Source organism: Chelmon rostratus, chromosome 14 (genome assembly GCF_017976325.1).
Source record: "Chelmon rostratus isolate fCheRos1 chromosome 14, fCheRos1.pri, whole genome shotgun sequence".
NCBI classification, from domain to species: domain Eukaryota; kingdom Metazoa; phylum Chordata; class Actinopteri; order Chaetodontiformes; family Chaetodontidae; genus Chelmon; species Chelmon rostratus.
Genome location: NC_055671.1, coordinates 11,847,647 through 11,869,155, shown reverse-complemented (window position 1 = coordinate 11,869,155; position 21,509 = coordinate 11,847,647). Strand labels below are relative to the sequence as shown.

Here is a 21,509-nt window from a genome sequence, read left to right as displayed (position 1 = left end):
TTGCTATTAACAAAGAATCAAGTGACTGCATGTGATATGAAAAGGGTCACGCATAGTGACAAACCAACAGGAAAATACCTTCTAACTTTGAATTTACCCTCAGCACCAAGGTGCTTTTAAGCCTCCTTTAGCTCCTTGTTTTGCTTCTATGTGTCTAGTTTAGCATCTGGCTAGCTAAAGGGCCAGATTACAGATCAAAGCTAAAAGGAGAAACGCCAGAGACTCTAAATGCATGTTAATGCTGCTCTATGTTGCTGTTGACTTGTCAGTTTGCCTCTAATCATATCTTTCCCTTGACTTTGTATGCTGGACAAAAAGTCGAAGTCTAAAGTTTGCAATCCGTCTCAGCATAAATTCAGCATTAAGATACTTTAGTGAAAAACAACCAACAGATGAGAAAACACCCAACAGAGACACAGTAGTGGCTTTCATTTTTTAATATAAAGTCCTACAAACTAATGATATACTGTACATATATATACAAACATATTCAAATATGAGGTCTGTAATTATCTTATTATTACGTTATCTAGCAGCACAAGTTCAAAGTGGCAAAGCTTAAGGCTGATATTCTGTCCCGCTTAAACTGCTGCCACTTCTCTGTTATTTGTCTTTGAAAAAGGAGAAGAATCCTTTCCCTCCTTCTCCCTTCACTCTCAAAGACTTGCTTCTCTGGAGTCCTCCTGCGTTGTTTCTCTCTTCCTGTTTTTCCCTCTGCCTCTCCTCCTCCCTTTGCAGCACCTGCTGATTGATCACCAACCGCATGTCCTCCTGGAACCAGACGAAAGATTCAGATGGAAAAATAATATTCCGCTTGTATGCTGAACCATTTTAAATGTGTTGCCAAAAGACGTAATTTAACTTTTTATACCCCTGCACACACTCACCTGCCAGGCTTCCAGCTCTTGAGACAGCGCCACCTTGTGTTTGATGGTGTTGAGAAGCTGCTGAGTTAGGGAGTCTTTCTCCTGACGCACAGTGGCCAGTTCACTCTCAAGGGAACTGGACATTCATATGATGATTAGCGAAACACAAATTGCTGTGGCTTCAAATGAAATGAGATGAAATCAAATCAAATTGATGAATGTTGTTGTGTAGAGTTACCTGTAACTTGGCATGCCAGGACTGCTTCTAAATGGCTTGATTTCCTCTCTCAAAGACTCCAGCTCTTCTCGCTGAGACTGCAGCTGCATTGTGTGAAATTGAAAGACATACATTGTCATCAGTTGAACTGTAATAAGATGCAGGTGATAAAACTAGAAGATGTGCGATTTCATTCATTAGAGGTTAAATATATTGATGACAGACTACACTCATTGTGCTTCTTTGCCTGTATGTATATGTGTGGTTTCGTACAGTTGGACAGACCTCCTCTCTGAGCACTTGTATCTCTTCATCTCTTGCCTGCAGGACTGTGGAGTGAGCTAGAAGAGCCTCTTTCGCCTGGTCAGTGGGAGAGATACACAAAAATTGCTAATGAGTGTTTGTGCTTTCAATGCAAATTTTTCAATGCATTTTGGAGACCAGTCTCAAACTATTCAAAGAAGGATGTCAGTAAAGGGTCAAAATCAGTGCACACAAGCAAAAGGTTGCAACTTGTCTGTGCAGTTACTCAGTGTGCAGGTGGGATTGTGAGCGTGGGTGTGTGTGTGCACAAATTTTCAACCAACAGAATGGGGACATTTTTGGAAAGTGCGGACATTTTGGCCAGTCATCACAAATTCAAAGGGCTGTTTGAGGGTTCAGACGTGGTTTTAAGAGTTAGGTTACAATTAGGTTTAGGTTAGGGTTGGGTTTAGGCATATTGTTGTGATAGTTATTATTAGGGTAAGGGACTAGAGGATGCATTATGTCAATCAGGGTCCTCACAAGTATAGAAGTACAAGTGGGGACTCCTCTTCCTCATGGGGACAAAATACATGTCCCTCTTACATAAATCATAAACCTTTCGGGTGTAGACTTGGGTTAAGGTTATGGTTAGGGTAAACCAAGTAGTGGTTATAGTTATGATAAGTTTCCAGGAAAAAGGACTGTGTGTGTGTGTGTGTGTGTGTGTGTGTGTGTGTGTGTGTGTGTGTGTGTGTGTGTGTGTGCAGTGCATGTGTGTGTGCACCTGTGATTGCTGAATTTCACTCAGCAGAGACAGAGGTTGTGTGTGTGTAGTGTCCAGAGCGCTCTCTTCTCCCAGGTTCAAAGCTTTCTGCTGTAGAGAGCGATTCATGGTTCGCAGCTCAAACACCACTCCCTGTTCCTGCTCTATCTACATATATACACAAACACACACACACACACACACATGTTAGTGATTGTTAGTGACAGGATTCATCTTTCTAAAATTCATTTTTAAATAGCAGTCTGATAGCCACTGAGCATCACCTCTGCCTCTTTCTCTCTCAGTGTTGTTTGCACTTCTGACAGTCTGTCTCTCAGCCTCTCTCTCTCTGTGCGGAGTCTGTCGTTGTCCTCCTCTGAGGCTTTTAGCCTGCCGTCCATGTGCGACAGCCGCTCCAGCAAAACTCTATTCTGTAGGGGAAGAGGATGGATAAATACAAAGTACGAATAAATGGCTGCAATGAAAGAGGTAAAAGAAGGTGGAGATTTGATTTCAACTTGACTCCCTAAACACTTGACCCAATTTCAGACTTTGGGTTTGACTTGAAAAAGTCCCAAAACAATCAAATTTAAGAAAGCTACTGGTACACCTTGCATAGCACATCTGTAATATGTATATATTAGTCCTTGAAAGGACTTGGTTTCATCCACATAAATCACAGTCAGCATACGGAAACCTTAAAAGTCTTGCAACCGACCTGCAGGTTGCAGCTGAGGAGCAACTTGACTTGTTGTCCTCACTTTCATGTTGTATTATGATTGCAAACTATTTGGCCATGTTTGAAATGTAATGGTTTTTGTATCTAACCTCATATCCTGCAGCATTCAAGATAGCATATTACATTCAGGATGGTCACACTTAAAGCTTTGGCATTGATTTTGCTGATGCACAACATGAAGAAGTGACTGGTGAGTATACCTCTGCTTGTATGTTCTCTAACTGTGTGAAGTTGATATTTCGGCTAAAAGACGATTCTTCCATCTCTTCTCGGAGGGAGCGAAGCTCAGTCCTCAGGGAGTGTTCCAGAGTCACAGCCTAGATGAGCAGAAGATGAGCAAGCTGAGAAAGACTATTGTCTCAAAAAGTGACAAAGGTGAGACTTCCTAAACTTGCTAGGCTGCATTTTTCCTGTGTGACTGTGACACCATGCGCACACAGACAGCCCCCCCCCCTCCACCCACACACACATACACACACACACATACACTTAGATTCTGTTTATTCTATCATCATTAAGACATAATTTTGATGTTTTCTTTGGCAGTTCGTTAATGCAGGTTTCAGGCTGCCTAATATAAACTAACCTCTGCCAGCTGCTCCACCAACCGCTGGTTATGATTGGCTAACTGAGTCAACTGTTCACTCTCATCCCTACGCCGGTCGCGTCCCTGGCTGTGCTGTCGCTCCAGCTCAGCCCTCAAGGCAGCTAAGTCTGCAGCCAGCTCTGCCTCTCGCTGCCCTGATGCCAGTTCATTCATCTCCAGCTTCCTCTGAAGAAGATGCTTCTCCTGCTGCAAAGCCTGAAACGTTAAACACGACATTGAGTGGCTTCAAGGCAACATGAAAACATCATCATCATAGCTTGATGTCTGTGTTCTTGTTACTTTGAAGGGAAATTACAACAAATGTGCCACTTTCAGGTGTGTCAGGAGCAAACAAAATTGGATTCAGTGACACTGGTGCTTTTTATGATTTTCCACCTGTGCTTTTTCTCCCACAACATGTCAAAAAGTCCTCTGTGAAAAACGTCTCTCCTTTTAGGATTTGTACCTGTGGTATAATGACTGCATTTCAGTAATGTACAGGAAAAATACTAACAGAAAACCAGCAGAGCTCAAATCTGCTGCTACCATTACTGATACAACTTTTAAAATAAAAAGAATAATATCTAAATAAATTTAACTTATTCCTACACTATTGTCATTCCTAACTGTAGTCCTCTAATTGTTTTGGGTCTATGCAAAGACAAAACTGTGGGACTATGTAAGAATTTGACTAATTTGATCTGCTGTAATGCCACCACCTTCACCTTTTTGATTTTTTTTTTTATTGCTTGTGAAATATATTTTATATTAATTTTATATCTGTTTTCAACAAGATTTTTGTATCCTTTTGTATGCAGCTTTGGTTGATTAGGATATGGGAACTGTAATTTCCATTATATGCAGTGGAATAAACTGAGCCTTCATGGCTATTACTTACAGACTCTTTCCACTTTTATGATTGGCCTGCGGGCTAGAATAGCTCCAATGTTGAACGATTTAGTCTTTCTTTTTTTCTCGGTTCACTACATTTCACAGTAGTGTCATGAAGTTTGTCTAGTTGTGAAAAAACAGCAGCTTTATCCTCACCTCCACATGCCTCTCACTCTGCTTCAGAGAGGATGCCAGCTCCTCGTTCTTCTCCAGTAAAGCCTGGCCCAGCTCTGCAGCTAGGATCAGATCCGTCTCTATCCCTCCTCCGCTGTCACTGCTGCCGGGAGAGGATGTGGATGAGGACAGGGTAAAGGAGAGGGAGACTGAGGAGGATGAGGAGAGAGGGAAAAAGGAGTCCTCCAGGCTGGGGGAGGGAAGACTGTTTTTCCTCGGGGTGAACATTGTTGACAGGCTGATAGCGGTCAGTTAGAAAGCATCATCCCACGTCCCCGGATCTGTAAGCCACACTCACACAGGTGGCACATGGACAGCCAAGAGCACATGTAAAATCATGAATGCTTCTCTGTTTCTTGATGATCTGGTCTGGAGTGGTTTGATGACTTTATTTCCCAATTTTGTAATCCAGGGTATGTCTCTGCCAAACCCGCTCTTCACTTTGCTGCCAATGATCCTAATCCTGTTGTCATTCAAATCTTCTCGTCTTCAGATACCTCTGTGGGCAGGAGAGGACTCTCAATAACACAGAAAATAACTGAAAACAGATTTATTAACTGTACCTGTGAAACTCAGGACATGCATGTTGACTTGTGTGAGTGTCAGATTGGCTGTTTTCAAGTAATATAATCGCACACGGCCTATAGGGAGGCCTTTTGTCTGACAGCTCCTTTTGTTACTCTGACCGAAATACCAGCACAGCTATTATCTCTTTACTGGCCCCCCTCCTTAAATTCCAAAGCCATTGTGCTCCGCTAGTTCCTACAAATACAACAATGTCTTGAATGTTCCCAGAACAGTCTGTAAAGTAATCAACTCTGGACAAATCACTAAGAAACAATCACCACCACGCTCAACTTAAAATGTCTTTTTCCGCCTCCAAATGTTGTTAATTCCAGTCACTGCAGGACTGTGTCCATATAAATCCTCTCTACGTGAACTATATTTCGGTTACAGTGCAGTTCACCTCCTTAGTCTCAGTCTCCTGCGACATTTCTGCCTTTCAGTCTGACGTCACCACCTGCCAGCTCACCTGTTACTGCTGCCTCTCACTACCATGAAACCAGGCTGTCATTTCATTCAAAATCAGTGAAAAGCGAAGCTATGAATTCATTCTACGTTAACATCATCTGTTCCCTTTTATGAGAGCAAACTGAAGAACCTGAGTTCAGCCATGTTCGTGTTCAAAGGAAAGAAAATTAAGTCTGTCTTACCTGACAGTTCCCAGCCAACTCATACCAAACAGGTATAGTCTTCCTGTTTTGTGAGTGAGTGTGTGTCTGTTTGGGAGTGTTTGCACAAGAGAGGCTCAGCTGGTTTCCTTGGCAGTGGAAACATACAGTATGTAAATGCAGCCTGTGGCTCCACCTCTTGAGTTAAAAAGGTAAAGATAGCAAACACACAGAGGAATACACTGATAGACAGAGCAGGAAAGTATTAAACTGTGGGGTGTTAGCTGTAAGAAAATCACTGCTCTGACATCTAGTGGCCGAACGAGGAAAGGAAAACACAGGTTAACTGAGGAATGTGCTGTTAACAAACTCCAACACTGCTGTTTGAGCGGGGGTGACACAGGGTGAGGGATGGAGGGAGTGTGGAAGGTCAGGACACAAGCAGGGGTCTGTCTAATCTGGCCCTCCTCCTACCCTTCCTCCTCCTTATTCCCCATCCTGTTTACCTGCTTGAGCGACTTGAAAGGAGCTCTGTGTGTGCTCATGTGTGAGGTTGGGGGTAGAGAGAGTAGAAAAGGGGACTGCCATCGCTGCACCTCCTTCCTCAAGGACGGCAAACAGACAAACAGGAACCAAAAGCCCACAAGACATCCACCATTGGATCATCAGCTGCATTCACATACAGCGCAGACATGCCTTGCAAACTCTGGCTTGCTCTGTCATTGTGGCTTTTGCTGCCAAGCTCTGAAGCTGGAAGGCAGATGCCTAAACTCTCTGAGAAGAAACTCTGCGCTGACTCTGAATGCAGCCGTAAGTAGCACACCCACCACCTTCTTTTTGCTGCTACTGTCTGCTGCTCTTAGTAGTTCACTACTTTGGGATCATGTTATACGACTAAACTGTCTAACTTGCACAAAAAGTCAGTCTCCGTCTATATTTCTGCACAGATCCAATCTTGATAGCTCGTGCAATGCAGGACTACTACCCTGGAGACTGCAGGTTCATCCCCATCAGACAGGGCCAGCTTGTCTATGTCTATGCAATGCTAAAAGACAGAGGGAACCTCTTCTGGGCTGGCAGTGTAAGTAAAAAAGCAACTATTTAGGTTATGGTAACTACTGCTTTGATGCAGCTCTTAACCAAAAGACCTGAAGAAGTGATGCTGCCAATAATTTTTGTCTATATCATCTGTTTTCAGGTACAAGACTCCTATTATGGACAGCAGGAGGCTCGCATTGGCCACTTCCCCAGCAGTGTAGTGGAGGAGACGCATCCTCTCATGCCAGCCAGCACCGAAGTCAAGACGACTGTAGGCGAACACACGCACACATTCACACAGGTATGCATTATGTGATGTTTTCTCCTAATTGCACGTCTCCTCTCGTTTCCAGAAATGGGACTTCTACTGTTACTGAGAAAGAAAACAGCTCTCTCATCAACTACGCTGCAAGATAACTTCTGTTTTGGTATCATTACACACATTGTTGACAATATATATGGAGGTTTGTGTATCCACACTGTTTTATAATCAGCACCTTAGAAGATATGTGTAACAGCTCTTCACAGCAATAAATGATTCTTGTAATCAATCATCGCTGCTTAACAACCTATATTTGACTTCTTGTGTCAGTCATGTGAGGACCTGAAGTTCACTTTCGTTGCAATTTTATTTAATTTTTTTAATTTTTTTAAACTGTTGAGTTTGTCTGATCAACTGAAGAATTAAGCATTCCTTTAGGGTTGAGAAAATTGTTTAACAGTTAAAGTTAAACAATTTTTATTATATATATTTAAAAACCCTCTTGGATTAGCTACAAAATGCATCATCACAAATCTGAAAATTAGGAATATGTGGTTCTCACAGTACAAACATGATCATCATATAGAAAATGATGCATTGCTGCAGCATTGCTGTAGCTTAAACTACTCAGTACTTTACTTTAACTACATTATGCTAATAATGCATGCTTTTACTTAGGTTAGGTTTCAAATTCAGGATATGTATTTGTACTGAAGTATTTTCTTATAATAATAATAATAGACGACTAGAGGACTGCAATGACGTCCCTGTAACATAATGGGACCCCTACATAATGATGTTTAGCAGACAGTTGGAGAGGACCTTTGCTGTGTGTTTTAGTCTCTGCAATACCACATCATAAGGCACTACAAGTATTTGTCAAAGGCTTAAAATTAAATAATATGAATTGTGCATGTCTTTTCTCTAATTTAAAGAATTTGTACAACAAACACTTCATTTTCCTGGTGATTGTACATCAGAAAAGAAATATGCATGTGTTCAACAATGTAAGCTGATCTTTTAATTAATGGAGCATGGAAAACATCATCTCTACAGCAATATTTTCCAACAGTAGTAACAGACACAATACAATTCAATGTAATTACTATGCAGGTAACTTTGGTGTTTGGTGCAATGTCCTAGAAATCATCCAATCTTTTCAAGATGATGAAAAATGCTAAATACTAATTTCTGAAAGAATGCATTTCTCCACAAAAGGTTTTTTGTTGAAAATGCTGACAAATTAGAATAAAAGGAATTAGATATATTTCTAATGCACAGGCAAAAATGTCAAGTGGAAGTAGGTCTAACATGACAGTGTTTGTGGTAAAACTATTTCCACGTTTTATAATTCGACAATGAAGAAATTGTAGTGTTGATTTTTTTTTTTTTTTTTGTTTGGTCTGGCATTCCTTTAAATTAAATTTAATCTACAAACTGACATGGTGATAAAACTTGAAATTGCATGTTTTATGTTAATCTGTCAAGCATGATACTGCAATAACGCATGTGGACCTATTTTTCTGAAGGAATTGTTAGAATTTTTAGTAAGTCTTGGCCTGCCAAATACTAATAAAAGCCTCTGTGCAAATTATGTGTCGGTTACTGTTTAAAGTCAAATAAGAAAGCAGCTCAGAAAGAAAGACATTGTTTTGAAAACAGCAACACAGACATTAAAAGAACACACAGCACACATATGATTCTGAGTTTCAACGTTTATTCTATTTGTTGTTTTCTGTGTTAATATGCCAGAGGCAGAGGGTTGTTACCAATATGAAGGAATGATAGAGCTGTAATTCTTGCATCTACGAGGACATATGCACTGACTCTCACATACATCCAAACACATACACTTTCCTTAGCAGCTCAGAGGCCATGCTCCCCAACAGAAAAGGAGCCCAGTGATAAAAGCTGTCTGTCTCCTCCTTCATCCACCACGTTTCCTCCTGCCCATTCACCCTCGCCCTTCCTCTCAACGAGAACACACCTGGTCCCAGGTCCTTTGGTGGCTCTTTTTAGTGAACAAACTAAAAATGACTGTATATGCCTCCAGAGAACTCCCTCCTCCTCACACATACAGAAACTGTTCTCAAAGAATAAACACAGCACAGTTGGCATCTTAGTCATACCCACTCAGACAGTACTGTGTACTGTAGATACAATTACTGTAAGTTCAACAATTTTAGTCTGTTTTCATCTTCTGTCAATTTTGAGAAGAAGTCTCTCTCAGATTGGCTTTTTAGTAACAGGTGTTACATTTTAGTTACAGGTGATGCACGCTAGCGTGGCTTCAGTTTACAAACACTTACACCTAAACAGCAAGGACAGGTCCTGATGCCTGATGAGGGAAAGGAAATGCCCTTCAAAATAAGATTATATGCACAGTGTATCATTTACATACACTGTAGCGTAAATATTTTTATAGTTTAAAGAGTGATTCTGTTGGCTTATGATGGGGAAATTAACTCCCAGGAGTTCATCATCCTGCACCTCACCCCAGTGTATCTATACAAACTTAAATGCACTGACAAATAGACTAGTGTGCAACATATTAGCCTTTGGTTTCAAAGCACCATTATCTTGCACAGATATCAGAATAATGGTGAGTTCGGAATTAGATACTGGTTTATTAGAAGGCACTTGCACTTAGAGACATCTATTTCTGTATGCCCCAGCTACTGTATATGTGTACCTAACTGCTAACAAAACTGTAACAGGTTAAATATAAAAACAGGCAGCACTTGGAGTTAGTAGTGAAACAGAGTAGGGAGAGTCAGACTCTGCTCTAAATTTTCTGTTTTGGTGTTCCATCCTCACAGGAAATGGGAATAGTGCGCTCTTCACCGGCAGAGGACCGCGGTGCAGTGATTGTAAGCACACCGTCACTTGACAGACAGGAGGTGATATCAGCACCTGACATGCCAGCAGGAATCCTGTACTTCCGCAGAAACTCTCTTGACACAAAGCCATGGTCATCCTGAAAACAGAATTAGCATCTCAGTTAAGTGTGACGAAATGCACCAAACTGACTGTTTCTGCAGATCTCTACAGTCCCTCTAACCTGTCTTTCTTCGTGCCTGGCGTGTATTGTGATGAACTCGTCACTGACACTGACAGACAGCTCATCAGGCGAGAAATGCTTCACATCCAGATAAATGACATAGCGATCCTTTTCAATGCGCATCTAAACAGACAGTACAGCTGTTAGGAACTGACTGACACATTTTGTTGCATGCCTGCAGACTGGAGGCAGCCATCATCTCAGTGCAAGACTCATTTCAATTATACAGACTATTATACTAGAGACTGACATCAGTGGAAGTGGATATCAGTAGCATTTTTGACCCAATATTGTAAAATCAGAAATACAAAACTTAAATTTTACAATCTTACAAAAACTTTTTTGTGCATCTAATGGCCTGTCACATCATTCTACACAATACAGCACGTTAGTTATTAATACAGATGTTATCATAAGAAGTAGTAGCAGAGATACTGGTAATATTTTTTCAGTTAGCAATCAACTATTTCACATAAGACAATCTGGGTCATGGATGCAGGTGTGTTTTACTTTACCTCACTGTGGCCGTTGTCGAACCAGTTGAACCAGCGCATGAATGAAGGGCGCATCCAAGGGAAGGACCAGGACAAGGGCCAGATAAGTGGCCAGTCAGTGAGAGGCTCTGCCAAGGAGAGGTCAGGGAGTCGATGTGGGAAGGCCCGACGGTACCAGGGATATTGGATGGGGATATCCATGACAAGATTCCAGAAGAGGTGTAAAACCGATGGGAGAGAGGGAGGTTTGAGTTGGTCTGAGATGGGTGCTGCTGCCCTTCTCTTAACCGCATTTATAGGCCTTTTGCTCCCATCCCACCCATGCTCTGTCTCTGTTCACGTCCTCTGCATCCCCCTCCCCTCTCTAACCTCCCCTGCACACTTGCATAGTGACCTTGCCAGCAGGCTGATCTTTCTGGAACAATGATGTCAACTGTTTATCTCTTCATCACCCTCATTGTTTCATCTGACTGTGACTGGTTGTCTCTCTCTCTCTCTCTCTGCAACTCTGTCTCTCCCTTCTCCCAGTCATGAGGTGACACTGGCTCAGAGTACTGCTGATGCCCCCATACTCATTCCCCAGGAAATGCCCTCGTCTGGATCTCTGTGTGTCTGTGTGTGATCATGTGTGTGTTTTGTTTGAGGAATAGCTGCCAGAGCATTAGCCTGCTGTGCTCTGAGTGCCAGAAGCTTTGGGTCTGTATGCAGAATGGAAGTGAGCTTGAATGGGAATTGATGAGTTTGTATGGGACAGCATTAGGTGACACTCTAAGCCTGTATCATTTTGCTATGAGCTCAGATGTAAAATATGAAGTGCTTTCCAACTGTGCAGTCCAAATTTCTTTCAGTCTTCCCAGTTGTGTCTCCAATGTAGAACTGCACACATTAAATCTGTTATCTGCCAGCACTGAGATTTTACAGAACCTTTTTAAACCACCATGAAACCACTCTTTTCTCAATTACCAAATCCTGACATTGTGCCAGGCTAACACATCCCATTTTCATTTTTCAATAGTGAAACAGAGAACCATCCAATCAAAATGACTGACTTTTTATCATCCACATGTTGTTTGTGGTACAATTGTCTAAAATTGATATAACGGTACTGGGCTACATTTGAACAGGCCAAGATGAGTTTGGTGACAAAGCAACAAACTGCATCACTGCAAAGTGCAAAAGCTGGCTTTAAAGTGAGGCCTAGCAACTAGGCCTATATAAAATCAGTATCTGACAGAGTAGTAACATGATAAGAGTAAATGGTAAAATACAGTATGATAGAAGCACAAGTAGAGGAGTCATCAGGCTAGAGAACTGACTTCGGTTATTGCGGCCTTTCTTTAATTTCAAACATGATCATGTCTGACCTTTGACTTTTCTCTTTCTCTCTCTTTTTTAACTTGCTGTCTTCCATTGTTGAATGTTTTGTAGCAACTTTTACTATTTAAAATTACAACGAGGGAATAAATCCATCAAAACACTTTTAACTAGTACCTTAATTGAAGCTACTGTGTGTGTAAATAAGCTCAATCGCTTGTGAGATACTGACTTCCTGTCTGTTTCGCGTCGTTACCATGGTGACGTGCCTTTGAGCAGTTTTGTTGTTCGATATAGCAAACGGAGATAGCGTTATTCTATGGTAGTTGGTTACAATTGCCATTGTGGCCGCAGAAATGGACTTACCGGCCTCATATTACGGGAAACTTGATAAAAGAAACCCAGTTATTTCAGCCTTTCAGGGCGACATTAACTCTTTTTTAACACTGATGAGACGTGTTGCTTCTTCGACGAGCCAGGACAACAGCTCTCATGCTAAAGGGTGAGACATTCACAGCCACTGTAGCGTTAGCTAATTATCGTTAATGTTAGGTGAAGTTGTTAGCTCGCAACCGTAATGCTGTTTATTCTCCGCGAAAGTAAACTTTGTAGGCAGCGAACCTGCTAGCTAGCTATTCTAGTAACAGGTGAATTTCAGAAGAAAAAAATTGTAGTGTATTTTGCTGCTAATACGCGTTTTGTTTATGTAAAGACGTTTATTAGTAACCAAGTTCTAGCAAACAGGCAGGACACTTTTTACTTCTGGTGCGTAGCTAAATAGAAATTAGGCCCCCAGATATACCATACTAACTCGAAAGACGACTCAAATTTGTTCATGCTTCTAAACCATTGGAACTGATTTTATATAACAAAGTAATTTTTTTTCATTTTGAAGGGTTAAAATCCTGGTGGAAATATGGAAAAAGTACAAACATCGACTACCTACGAAGTTGTTCCAGGAGCGAATGCTGCAGATTGCAGATTTTCTCTGTGGAATCAAGGTAAATCAAAGCAGCCTTGTTATCAGTCAGTATAATCCGGGTGGTGAAAGGAGCCCTGGTCAGTGTTGGTTGCTGTATATATTATGCTTACTTTGATATTATCAAGTGGAATGAACTGATGCCAAATGCTCCAGGTTTATGATTCATGATAATTTATTTCATACTGTGATAAAGTAAAGCACTGTGACATGGAAAGAAGTGGTTCTGTTGGTTGTTGGGTCTATATAATTTGCCTGCTTTATTCTACATTAACAACATCTTGTCCCTCAGAGTTGTCTCACATTCTGTGCCTCTTTGCTTGCTTGTTAGTGTTGTAATTACTTAGCTTATGTAGTTTTTTTAATCCTCTAAAATTGACTGTGAGAATTGGCCAAGGTGTCTTTCACACAAGGCACATTTACAATGCTTTCCTCCCTCTCCTCTTTGTCTGTAGTTGTACCAGCTGGCTCTTTGGCAGGGCTACAGTCTTCACTTGCTGCAGTTCACCACTGTAAGAATAACTGACATAACAGACGTGGACCACTTCATGGCCTGCTTCTTCCCTGAAGGTTTTGATACAGACCAAGATATCTTTGCCATGAAGGTATGCTGTATTATGTGAGATTGTGTGCTGTGCGACTCTGTGTGTCATATGTTTCACTGTTCACAGTCTGACTGAAGTGAACAGCATGCTATGCTTGTTGTAGTTTGTTGTTTTGCATTATTCTAACTAGATGTTTTGTCATGTGGATAAAGAAATTGATATTTTGAAATGTTTGTACCTGAGCCCAAATGCATTGTATACTGTGTGTGTGTGTGTGTGTGTGTGTGTGTGTGTGTGTGTGTGTGTGTGTGTGTGTGTTTAGGTCCGTGCAATGCTGGGATGTGTGCTGTGTATATTTGAGCAGGAGAAAAGGCACAGCATCCTCAGCCAGAAGGGACTCAGTAAACTGCTGCATGTGTTGAAGTTCATCAGGATCATGATGCAGGCTTTTCAGCAACATGAGCATCTCTGCTGGCAATTATATAATGGTATATTAGGGCCACTTTGTTTGCTTTTTGCCTGAGAGAGAATTTAGGAAGAATGAAAGGAGAATTTGAACATTTGCCCAAAGTTTCCAGATGCAAGAGTCGTATCAGCTAAGTTAACTTTGTGTGCAAAGGTAATGGAATTTCACATAGTTAAAGCAATACCTTAACCTCCTCATGATACCTTGCGATTCCCAAAATATGTTGGCACTTCTTGTCAAAAGCAAGATTTTGAAGAAAATAAAGTGAGAAAGATTCTACTATTTATTTTGTAATATATTGTAGCGATAACATCCTACTGTGGTGTCTTTATTTTTTCTTTCTCATCTTTCCAGGTTCATTACACATCTACAGTATCTGCCGCTACCTGATGACCATGAACTATAGTGCACAGGTAATTAGTGATAGATGCAAGATGGAACTTCTACTGCTGTTTTTTTTTTTTTTTTTTTTTTTTTTTTGCAGCTGTTACACACTATTCATCTTCCAAGTTCAAAATATGGTTTTGCCATATCTGATGCACTTTAGATCAAAAAGTAAAATGCATAAGTCGGAGAAATAGTATGTGACAATGGATACAAATCTAATTGTGCTTAATAAGTGTTTATTTTTTCAGACTGGTCGAGGTGATTTGTGTCTATTGTGACTGAAAATGTATTTGAGATTTAAAAATTGATTTTTCAGTGATTCATTCTCTTTTCTACATTGGTTTGTCTCCTTGTGCTCCCTCTGATGAATTGTGACTAAGAAAGTCAATATGCAACTCTTAAAATTGAGTTGTAATTATACCACATGAATGATGTGACATTACCAGAAATTAGTATAATTTATAATGTCATTATTTACTCTATGATTCTGTCCAGGCATTGGAGTACCTTCTCTGGGCAAGTGTCAGTTTAGAGCTCTCCATCCCTCTGATGACTGCAAAATATCTACCATGGATTGTCACACTCTACTGTGGCGTCTGCCACTGTTACTATGACAACCAGGCTGCAGTGCAGGCGGAGGTGAAAGACACATGTCATCTGCATCCATACACCTACAAACACTCATCGTGATGTCAGCAGACTGTTCACATCTAATAAATTCTAAATACCAACTGACACCTGTTGTTGATCTGTCAGTTTTCTGATAGCCAGCCTGACAGCAGTCTATAGAGAAGTTTACCCAGGACTATCTACTGCAGTTATGCTATGATGTTTGTCTATCTGCTGTGTCAAAATATTTCTGTCCCAAACACAGGTTTATTAATTTATTCCTCATGCTCTGCTTTCAATGTGTTCGAATAAAATACTGATTACATGTTTATCATGTATGGTCAGAAATGGAATTTTTGCACGAAATTTAATTAATCACATATCAAAGTCACATAGAAAAGGTTCAATTATTCTGAACATCTTATTTACCCATTTGTCTTTTTTTTGTGTGTCTTCAAATGCTTTCAGGAATTTGCAAGGAGAGCCCTTGGAAAAATCAATGACCTAGCAAAAATGGAGGAGCAAAGTGACATTCCAGCCACCAGAGAGACCCAGAGGGCATATAAAGAAGCCTCGATCAAGGCAGGCACTCCTCTCATTGACATATAATCTGCTTGAAGTATCCTCTTAACACTGTTGGTGTGATAACATATTAGAAAGTAGAGATCATTCATACCTCTCAGTCAGCAGAGAAAAACATCAAAAGGATGCAAAGAACATAAAGGAAAAGCAAATATAAAATCATGCCAGACTGCATATCTAATCAACTAAAGTGCTCTTTGAAGAGCAATTTACACTGCTTAATAAGCATGAGAAGTCACATTTCTTCTTACTTAACTCATTCCTTATAAGTAAACAGTGGTCCTGCATTTATAACGTCTTTCAGTGGAAACATCTCTTAGTATCTAAGACCACAGCAGTTTCACAAGATAGCCACCAATCTATGTATGATATAGACACATACAGATTGCTGCCTTCTGAAGATGCATGATTTTTTGTAGCATTTAGTGCCTAAGTTAACAGTTTCTTGTTTTGCCTTTACGTTGTTGATGTGCTCTTCTCTGTTTTTTTTCTCCAGCTGGCTGCCATGATATTCAAGCGGACAGTGTTTGAGGCCAGAAGAAGGCCCAAATCCGTGTTCAGACTCAAAAGCAAAAGCACCCTGATGGACATACCCAATGTAACATTCACTGTACTGCCATATTATCAATTCAGTATTAACACTTAAGTTGACTGTCACTTTAGAGATACTCAGTATCTTAGAGCCACCAAACACACGTTAACTGCTGTTAGTATTTTTAAACCTTAATTTAAACTTTTCTGGACTTATTATGGTGGAATTCATTGAGATAGATATTAGATATTTTTGTTAGGTTGCATATAATTGATTTGATTGTTATAACTTTCATTGTCATGCTGTTTCCCATCTGTGGCACCTTAATGCAACCACAGAGGTCTCTCCAAGTGATCTCTAATTTAATTGTATATCAGTATTAAGTATGACAGGGTGTTTCCTTAGGAGGTCAGATCATTTTGAGAGGAAATGTTACCTTAAAATTGTATGTATCTGCTGTAGGTGCCATGGCCTCGTACAACAACAGAGCGCATGCTGATGGCCCTGTTTGACAGTAGCGCAGCGCAATTCTTGGGCATCTTGGAAGCACTATGGGACAGCACCAAGCGCCCACTGCAGACGAGGATGCCTGATGAGCCACAGCTGAAGGAGGTGATCCTGGAACTACTGTCTGCTGGAATCAGTGTATTATCTGGTTAGTCAAACACAAACACATTATAGAAAAACACTGCAGTGATTGCAATAAGTGTACAGAAAGCTACCAGTGCTTCAGATGCTTCAAATATCACTCAGTATGGTGAGAAATGCTCATTTTATGCACTGAGTAATATGCTTGTGTGTTCCTGTATTTGAAGGGGTTTCAATGACAAGTGGGTGTCTTAGTGCACTGACACCAACATCCACTCTAATGGATTTAGCTATTGCAGGTTAGTCACTGTTTATTTTGTCCTTTTTTCTTGTATTGGAATCAGCATGTACAGTGCTTCATCGTGTCATGCAAGGTATTTGTTATTTACAGTGGTTTGGAAATCAGTGTGAAGTAATGTGATGTGTTGTGCTAGGAGAAAACAAAGTACCCATCCTGTCTGCAGTGAGGTTCATTAAGCTGATGTTTCAGTACAAGCAGCTTGATGCATTCACTGAATTTTGCAGAGAGATGCTTCAGGTTTTGTCCGTGAGTACCATGCAAGCATCTACTGTAGTTCTCACTATTCAGTTCAATGCGTGCTGTATGGCTGCATGATCCAGTGTCTTTTTGTGTCTCTATGTGTCAGGATGTGGAAGGTCAATCATTCAGGAAGGCAGAGCTGGAACTTGCTTTACTGGACAGTTTCAACAGTCTGCTGTCTTCTCCAAGGAGCCAGGCTAGAGACGACAGCGTGATTGATGGTAATAATAGTGAAGTTGGGCCACATAGGGACAGATTCTGACTTTTTTTCCTTGATGCATTGTGGTTGCATTTATGAGGGCCAATGGTTATAATTTCACGCTTGTTATTTCCAAACTGCTGTCAAATGTATGGGAATCTCAACCAAGTTACTTCCCGTCAAATATTAACTGACATATTTTGAGATGTTTTTTGTGTTCATAACCTATACCATTGATTCGATATTAATAAGATGCTCAACACTGGGCCTCAGTTAATTGACTACAAAATATCTCACACTGATATCTCTGAATTGTAATGTGGTCATGTTGTTTGATGTTTCCAACAGACAGACAAAAGTCTTCAGTCTCAATGAGTGATAACTTCATTAGCCTGGTACACACCCTGCACAAGTCTGTTTGTGGCTCTGCCCCTGTAAGTTCCCACATTGTGTGTGTGCTTGTATTGGGGTTGATACCAATGATTGAAGTTAGAGGTGGAGTTCAGAGGAGGAGTTTAGTGTTCATATACTGTATGTGTGTGTTTGTGTAGGCGCTGCAGCCAGATGGGGACCTGGTTTTGGATGTTGTGTTATTTCTGTGGAGTAACGTGAAGGTGGTCATACAGAGGGATCATCTGCAAAACCTAGACTGTACACACAACCCTGAGAGGGTAGATAGTTGTGACAAGGTATGTATTAGTTAGGTAAGCATTACCAAGACTGTTGACTTTTTCATAATGACATTATTATCAAATATAAAACTGCTGCTTTTGTACTCTAGAGTGAGATTTTTGGAGTTTATGATTAATTTGAACAGAATAAAGCACATGCATGCACTTACATTGACTTAAAAATGCAATAGTATGTGTAATGTAGACCTCCTACTTATTTATGTGCATGTGTATGTAGTATTATTTGTGCACATGTTTGCAGTGGCTGTGGTGTCTGTCTATGCTGTGTGAGGTGGCCTTTGCCTGTGATCTGGCAACTGTTGACTGCATAATGACTGCAGAGATGATCCACACATTGGCCATACTACTTGAGAGTGCAGCTGAAGGCACTTATCAAACACATCTTCCAGGTGAGGAATTTGACCATTTGCCTTGTTTCAGTCTTTATGACAGGAAATGATGTACCTTTTGTACTTAATCTTGTGTTGTTTTATTGAATGTCACTGGTCATTGATATTACCACAGTCACACGGGTGCACACGTAATGTTTTCCAAACTACAGCTGGTACCATATTACTATTCTCATGTCTGATCTCTAGCAGCTCACGAAGCAGACAGTGATGTTGTGAAGCCAAACTCTTCCTCTCTTCCCGAGGTATGTAAATGATTAATTGTTTATGCATCAAATGATTGTTTACATGTGATGAAAAAACAAACACACCTAGGGCCAATGTGCAGACTCTCTCAGGGTTTTCAAAAATATTGCAAACAAAAATGCATTGTGCTATGTGTGTTTTTGTTGTGCTCACAGAGTTCAAGTACAGGGCTGCTTCAGAAGGTGTGTGAGGTGGTGGACAAGGGTCTTGAAGCTCTGGCGAAGGGTGTAGTGACGCTGCTGCCCCAAGATTGCTCAGCAATCACTGACTCTGCCTTCATGCAGGTAGGCAGGTAACATGTCCAATCGAGGTTGGATAAAGTTAGTCTTACATTTCGCATTCTACATCATTCTAAGCCAGGTGTTGCCTTGAGTTCGGATTTGTACACTGTATTTTGACATGGGAAAACATGCAAAATACACACTGTGGTTGAGCATTAATAAAACCTGTTTTCCTCTTGTTTTGATAGAAATTTATTCCCCTCCCTCAATCAACTCCCTCCCTATCTTCTTCGACATCACCAGAAGAGGGAAATGAGGAAGATGAATTGAGTAAGAGGGAAAAAGAAGAAGTGGAAACGAAGGCAAAGTCAGATATTAAAGGCTCTCAACACACTCAGTCCACATGTGTGTCCCTGCTGGCCACAGACCTTCATCTAGAGCTAGACATCATCCACCACAGGGCTTCCCTCAAGTTACTACACCTAAATGCAGGTCAGACTTACTACCACACTGACATATTTACTCATTGATTATTTTTGAGAACCAATTACCTTTTGCCTACGTAGTGTTAGTGTAAATTAGTTAGTGTAAATTTTAAGAAAAAATATTGATTTATCACTATTGTCACGCCTAATTTTAGACACAACTAATGAGTCTAAATATGGTGTTTTGCTTGCTATGAGATGTTGTCGGTTGTGTCCAGTTTCAGAGTCTGAATTGCTGGATCGGATCAAGAAGAACAAGGTGTCCAAAGCTCTTTTCCTGATCCAGAAAGCCTTGCTGGAGTACAACAGCATGGAGCCAAATAATAGCAACAACCAAACCAAGAATCTGCTAGAGGTGCGCAATCATTCACACTCTCTTAGACATAGTCTTAACTACGTTTATAATGCGAAAATCTTGATATATCTCCCACCGCTTACTGATATACAAACAGTTTTTCCACATGTGCCACATTTATCTGCAAATGTCTACATGTACTGCATATTTGTGTGAAAAGAGGTTTATCCATGTGCTGTTTCCAGGAGGCCTCCATCCTGATAGGGAAAGCAGTGGTGGAGGAAAGAAGACTCTATATGTCCACCATCCCTAAGACTCCGGCTGAAAAGAAACACAGATGGATGCAGGAGGAAGGAGAAAACCCTCCACCTGCCCCCATCCTACTCTCACGCACTGACCACTCCTTAACCTTTGCTCCAGCACCTTATGACTTGGAGGGACAAGTGAGATTTGTTTTTGATTATGTAGTTATTTAACTAATCTACAAAGAAGCAAAAAAATCCAACGCAACCTCTACACTTTTCATCTACTTTTGTTTTCTTTTCAGGTGTGCTGGTACCAGCTCTGTGGTCGCATAGCTGAGGGTGTGAACCACAAAGTCCGCCTAGGAGACTGCAGCCTTCCAGGAACTGGAAATATGGTAGTTTATCACTTTCCCAGACTAGTGTCAAGTCAAATCTAACACATTTTTGTAATCTTGTATGACCTGGTGTTTGCCTATAATATTACCAGGTACCAGCAGTATCTGGTGAGTGCGTGCTGAGGGTGGAGGGACTGGAGCTCAACCAGAAGTATGTATTTGCAGTAGCAGCCTACAACAGCCAGGGCAAGCTTCTGGGCAACACCATTGGAGGGACAACATTCCCACTGCTGGCATCCATGCCGGTACCACTGCTCTCCACTTGGGCTCACTTGGCACAGGTACACAACACACAAGTGAAAACTAGTACCAAGTAGACATGTGGTACTAGTGTGTCACCTCACCACACATTGTCCTGATGCTAAAACATATGTTCAAATCGCCTTATTTTGGTTTAGGGTAAGAGCCTATGGGCTTTACAAGGACTAACAGTGACTCAGCTGTTGAGCTGTTGTTCATTGTTGGAATTCTTGCTCATACCAAACTGATGGACGCCTTCATACTCATGCCAACTAAACAGGGTAAAAAGCAGGATTATGAATGCAGTTTTTTTTCTTCCTCAGGTGGCATTTCAGACAAAGCAGTATGCTATAGCAAAGAGAGCCTGCAGGGAGCTGTGGAGCCACTATACATACCCCAACCCCGGGTCCCACAGCACACAGGATAGACTCGCTACCACAGGGTCAGGAGGGAAACACATTCACACAGTTCAAGTCAAGGAGTTTGCATTTCTTTGTGTTTGATAATCTCATTTTACGCTATCCCCATTCACCACGCTGAAGGCTGCATGTCCAGACCCTACAACACTCCTCTCCTCACCTGTGTCAGTTGTTCCTCACTTCCATCTTCATTGAGACAGAGATAAACATTCAGCAGGGATCATTCTACTGTGACTCATTCAGTGACACTGGACCATTTTTCTGGGAACAGGTAAAAAAATGATCTGGAAAGAGAGGTGTGTATGCACAGTAAGGATGTATTTTCCAAATGTAGTATATTAGAACTGAAGACAAACAGTTTGCTTAAATTGCCATGAACATAAATAAATGATATGTGCATATGTGTGTGCAGGAAGCCAGACTGGCAGAGTGTGAGCGAATGTTGGTGGCCATGGACCTGGCGATGGGGTTGAATGACGGTGGCACTGCCGTGCAAGCTGTAGTTAACTGTTATGGCCTCTTGGCACCTTTAATCTTCCATCAGATCACTTTTGACCCTGTGGTACAGGTATGCAAAAGCTCATCCATTCAAGTGTTAATATTTTGTCCCACCGTAGCCGTAGTAACTTTA

General features: G+C 41.0%; 4 protein-coding genes across 4 annotated transcripts in view; 2 read left to right on the top strand and 2 right to left on the bottom strand.

Annotated features, from left to right (window-relative positions):
- Positions 1–422: 422 nt before the first annotated feature.
- bicdl2 (BICD family like cargo adaptor 2) lies at positions 423–5,775 on the bottom strand. Its single transcript, XM_041952661.1, has 10 exons — positions 5,697–5,775; positions 4,465–4,981; positions 3,418–3,633; positions 3,032–3,148; positions 2,377–2,523; positions 2,114–2,260; positions 1,369–1,443; positions 1,105–1,187; positions 888–1,002; positions 423–771 (listed from the first exon to the last, which is right to left on the bottom strand). The coding sequence occupies exons 2-10, from the start codon at positions 4,708–4,710 to the stop codon at positions 604–606; spliced, it is 1,314 nt and encodes a 437-aa protein (XP_041808595.1). The 5' UTR covers positions 4,711–4,981; positions 5,697–5,775; the 3' UTR covers positions 423–603.
- Positions 5,776–6,295: 520 nt separating this feature from the next.
- On the top strand, positions 6,296–7,287 carry mia (MIA SH3 domain containing). The gene is made up of 4 exons (XM_041952993.1): positions 6,296–6,464; positions 6,602–6,735; positions 6,853–6,963; positions 7,046–7,287. Exons 1-4 carry the CDS (start codon positions 6,347–6,349, stop codon positions 7,067–7,069), a joined length of 387 nt encoding a protein of 128 aa, XP_041808927.1. The 5' UTR covers positions 6,296–6,346; the 3' UTR covers positions 7,070–7,287.
- Positions 7,288–9,739: 2,452 nt separating this feature from the next.
- LOC121617480 (alpha-crystallin B chain-like) lies at positions 9,740–10,710 on the bottom strand. The gene is made up of 3 exons (XM_041952673.1): positions 10,531–10,710; positions 10,016–10,138; positions 9,740–9,931 (listed from the first exon to the last, which is right to left on the bottom strand). Exons 1-3 carry the CDS (start codon positions 10,708–10,710, stop codon positions 9,740–9,742), a joined length of 495 nt encoding a protein of 164 aa, XP_041808607.1.
- Positions 10,711–12,179: 1,469 nt separating this feature from the next.
- The window catches only part of LOC121617478 (cilia- and flagella-associated protein 54-like), a 35,819-nt gene continuing 26,489 nt past the window's right edge, over positions 12,180–21,509 (top strand). Inside the window, exons 1-25 of the mRNA XM_041952672.1 lie at positions 12,180–12,325; positions 12,719–12,824; positions 13,258–13,407; positions 13,670–13,835; positions 14,168–14,226; positions 14,696–14,839; positions 15,278–15,391; positions 15,888–15,989; positions 16,386–16,578; positions 16,739–16,810; positions 16,946–17,058; positions 17,159–17,273; positions 17,600–17,685; positions 17,803–17,940; positions 18,185–18,332; positions 18,522–18,577; positions 18,734–18,862; positions 19,048–19,291; positions 19,503–19,639; positions 19,825–20,022; positions 20,127–20,219; positions 20,312–20,500; positions 20,783–20,901; positions 21,002–21,149; positions 21,291–21,446. Coding sequence (XP_041808606.1) covers positions 12,180–12,325; positions 12,719–12,824; positions 13,258–13,407; positions 13,670–13,835; positions 14,168–14,226; positions 14,696–14,839; positions 15,278–15,391; positions 15,888–15,989; positions 16,386–16,578; positions 16,739–16,810; positions 16,946–17,058; positions 17,159–17,273; positions 17,600–17,685; positions 17,803–17,940; positions 18,185–18,332; positions 18,522–18,577; positions 18,734–18,862; positions 19,048–19,291; positions 19,503–19,639; positions 19,825–20,022; positions 20,127–20,219; positions 20,312–20,500; positions 20,783–20,901; positions 21,002–21,149; positions 21,291–21,446 — 3,321 coding nt within the window. The remainder of the gene's footprint in view (positions 12,326–12,718; positions 12,825–13,257; positions 13,408–13,669; positions 13,836–14,167; positions 14,227–14,695; positions 14,840–15,277; positions 15,392–15,887; positions 15,990–16,385; positions 16,579–16,738; positions 16,811–16,945; positions 17,059–17,158; positions 17,274–17,599; positions 17,686–17,802; positions 17,941–18,184; positions 18,333–18,521; positions 18,578–18,733; positions 18,863–19,047; positions 19,292–19,502; positions 19,640–19,824; positions 20,023–20,126; positions 20,220–20,311; positions 20,501–20,782; positions 20,902–21,001; positions 21,150–21,290; positions 21,447–21,509) is intronic.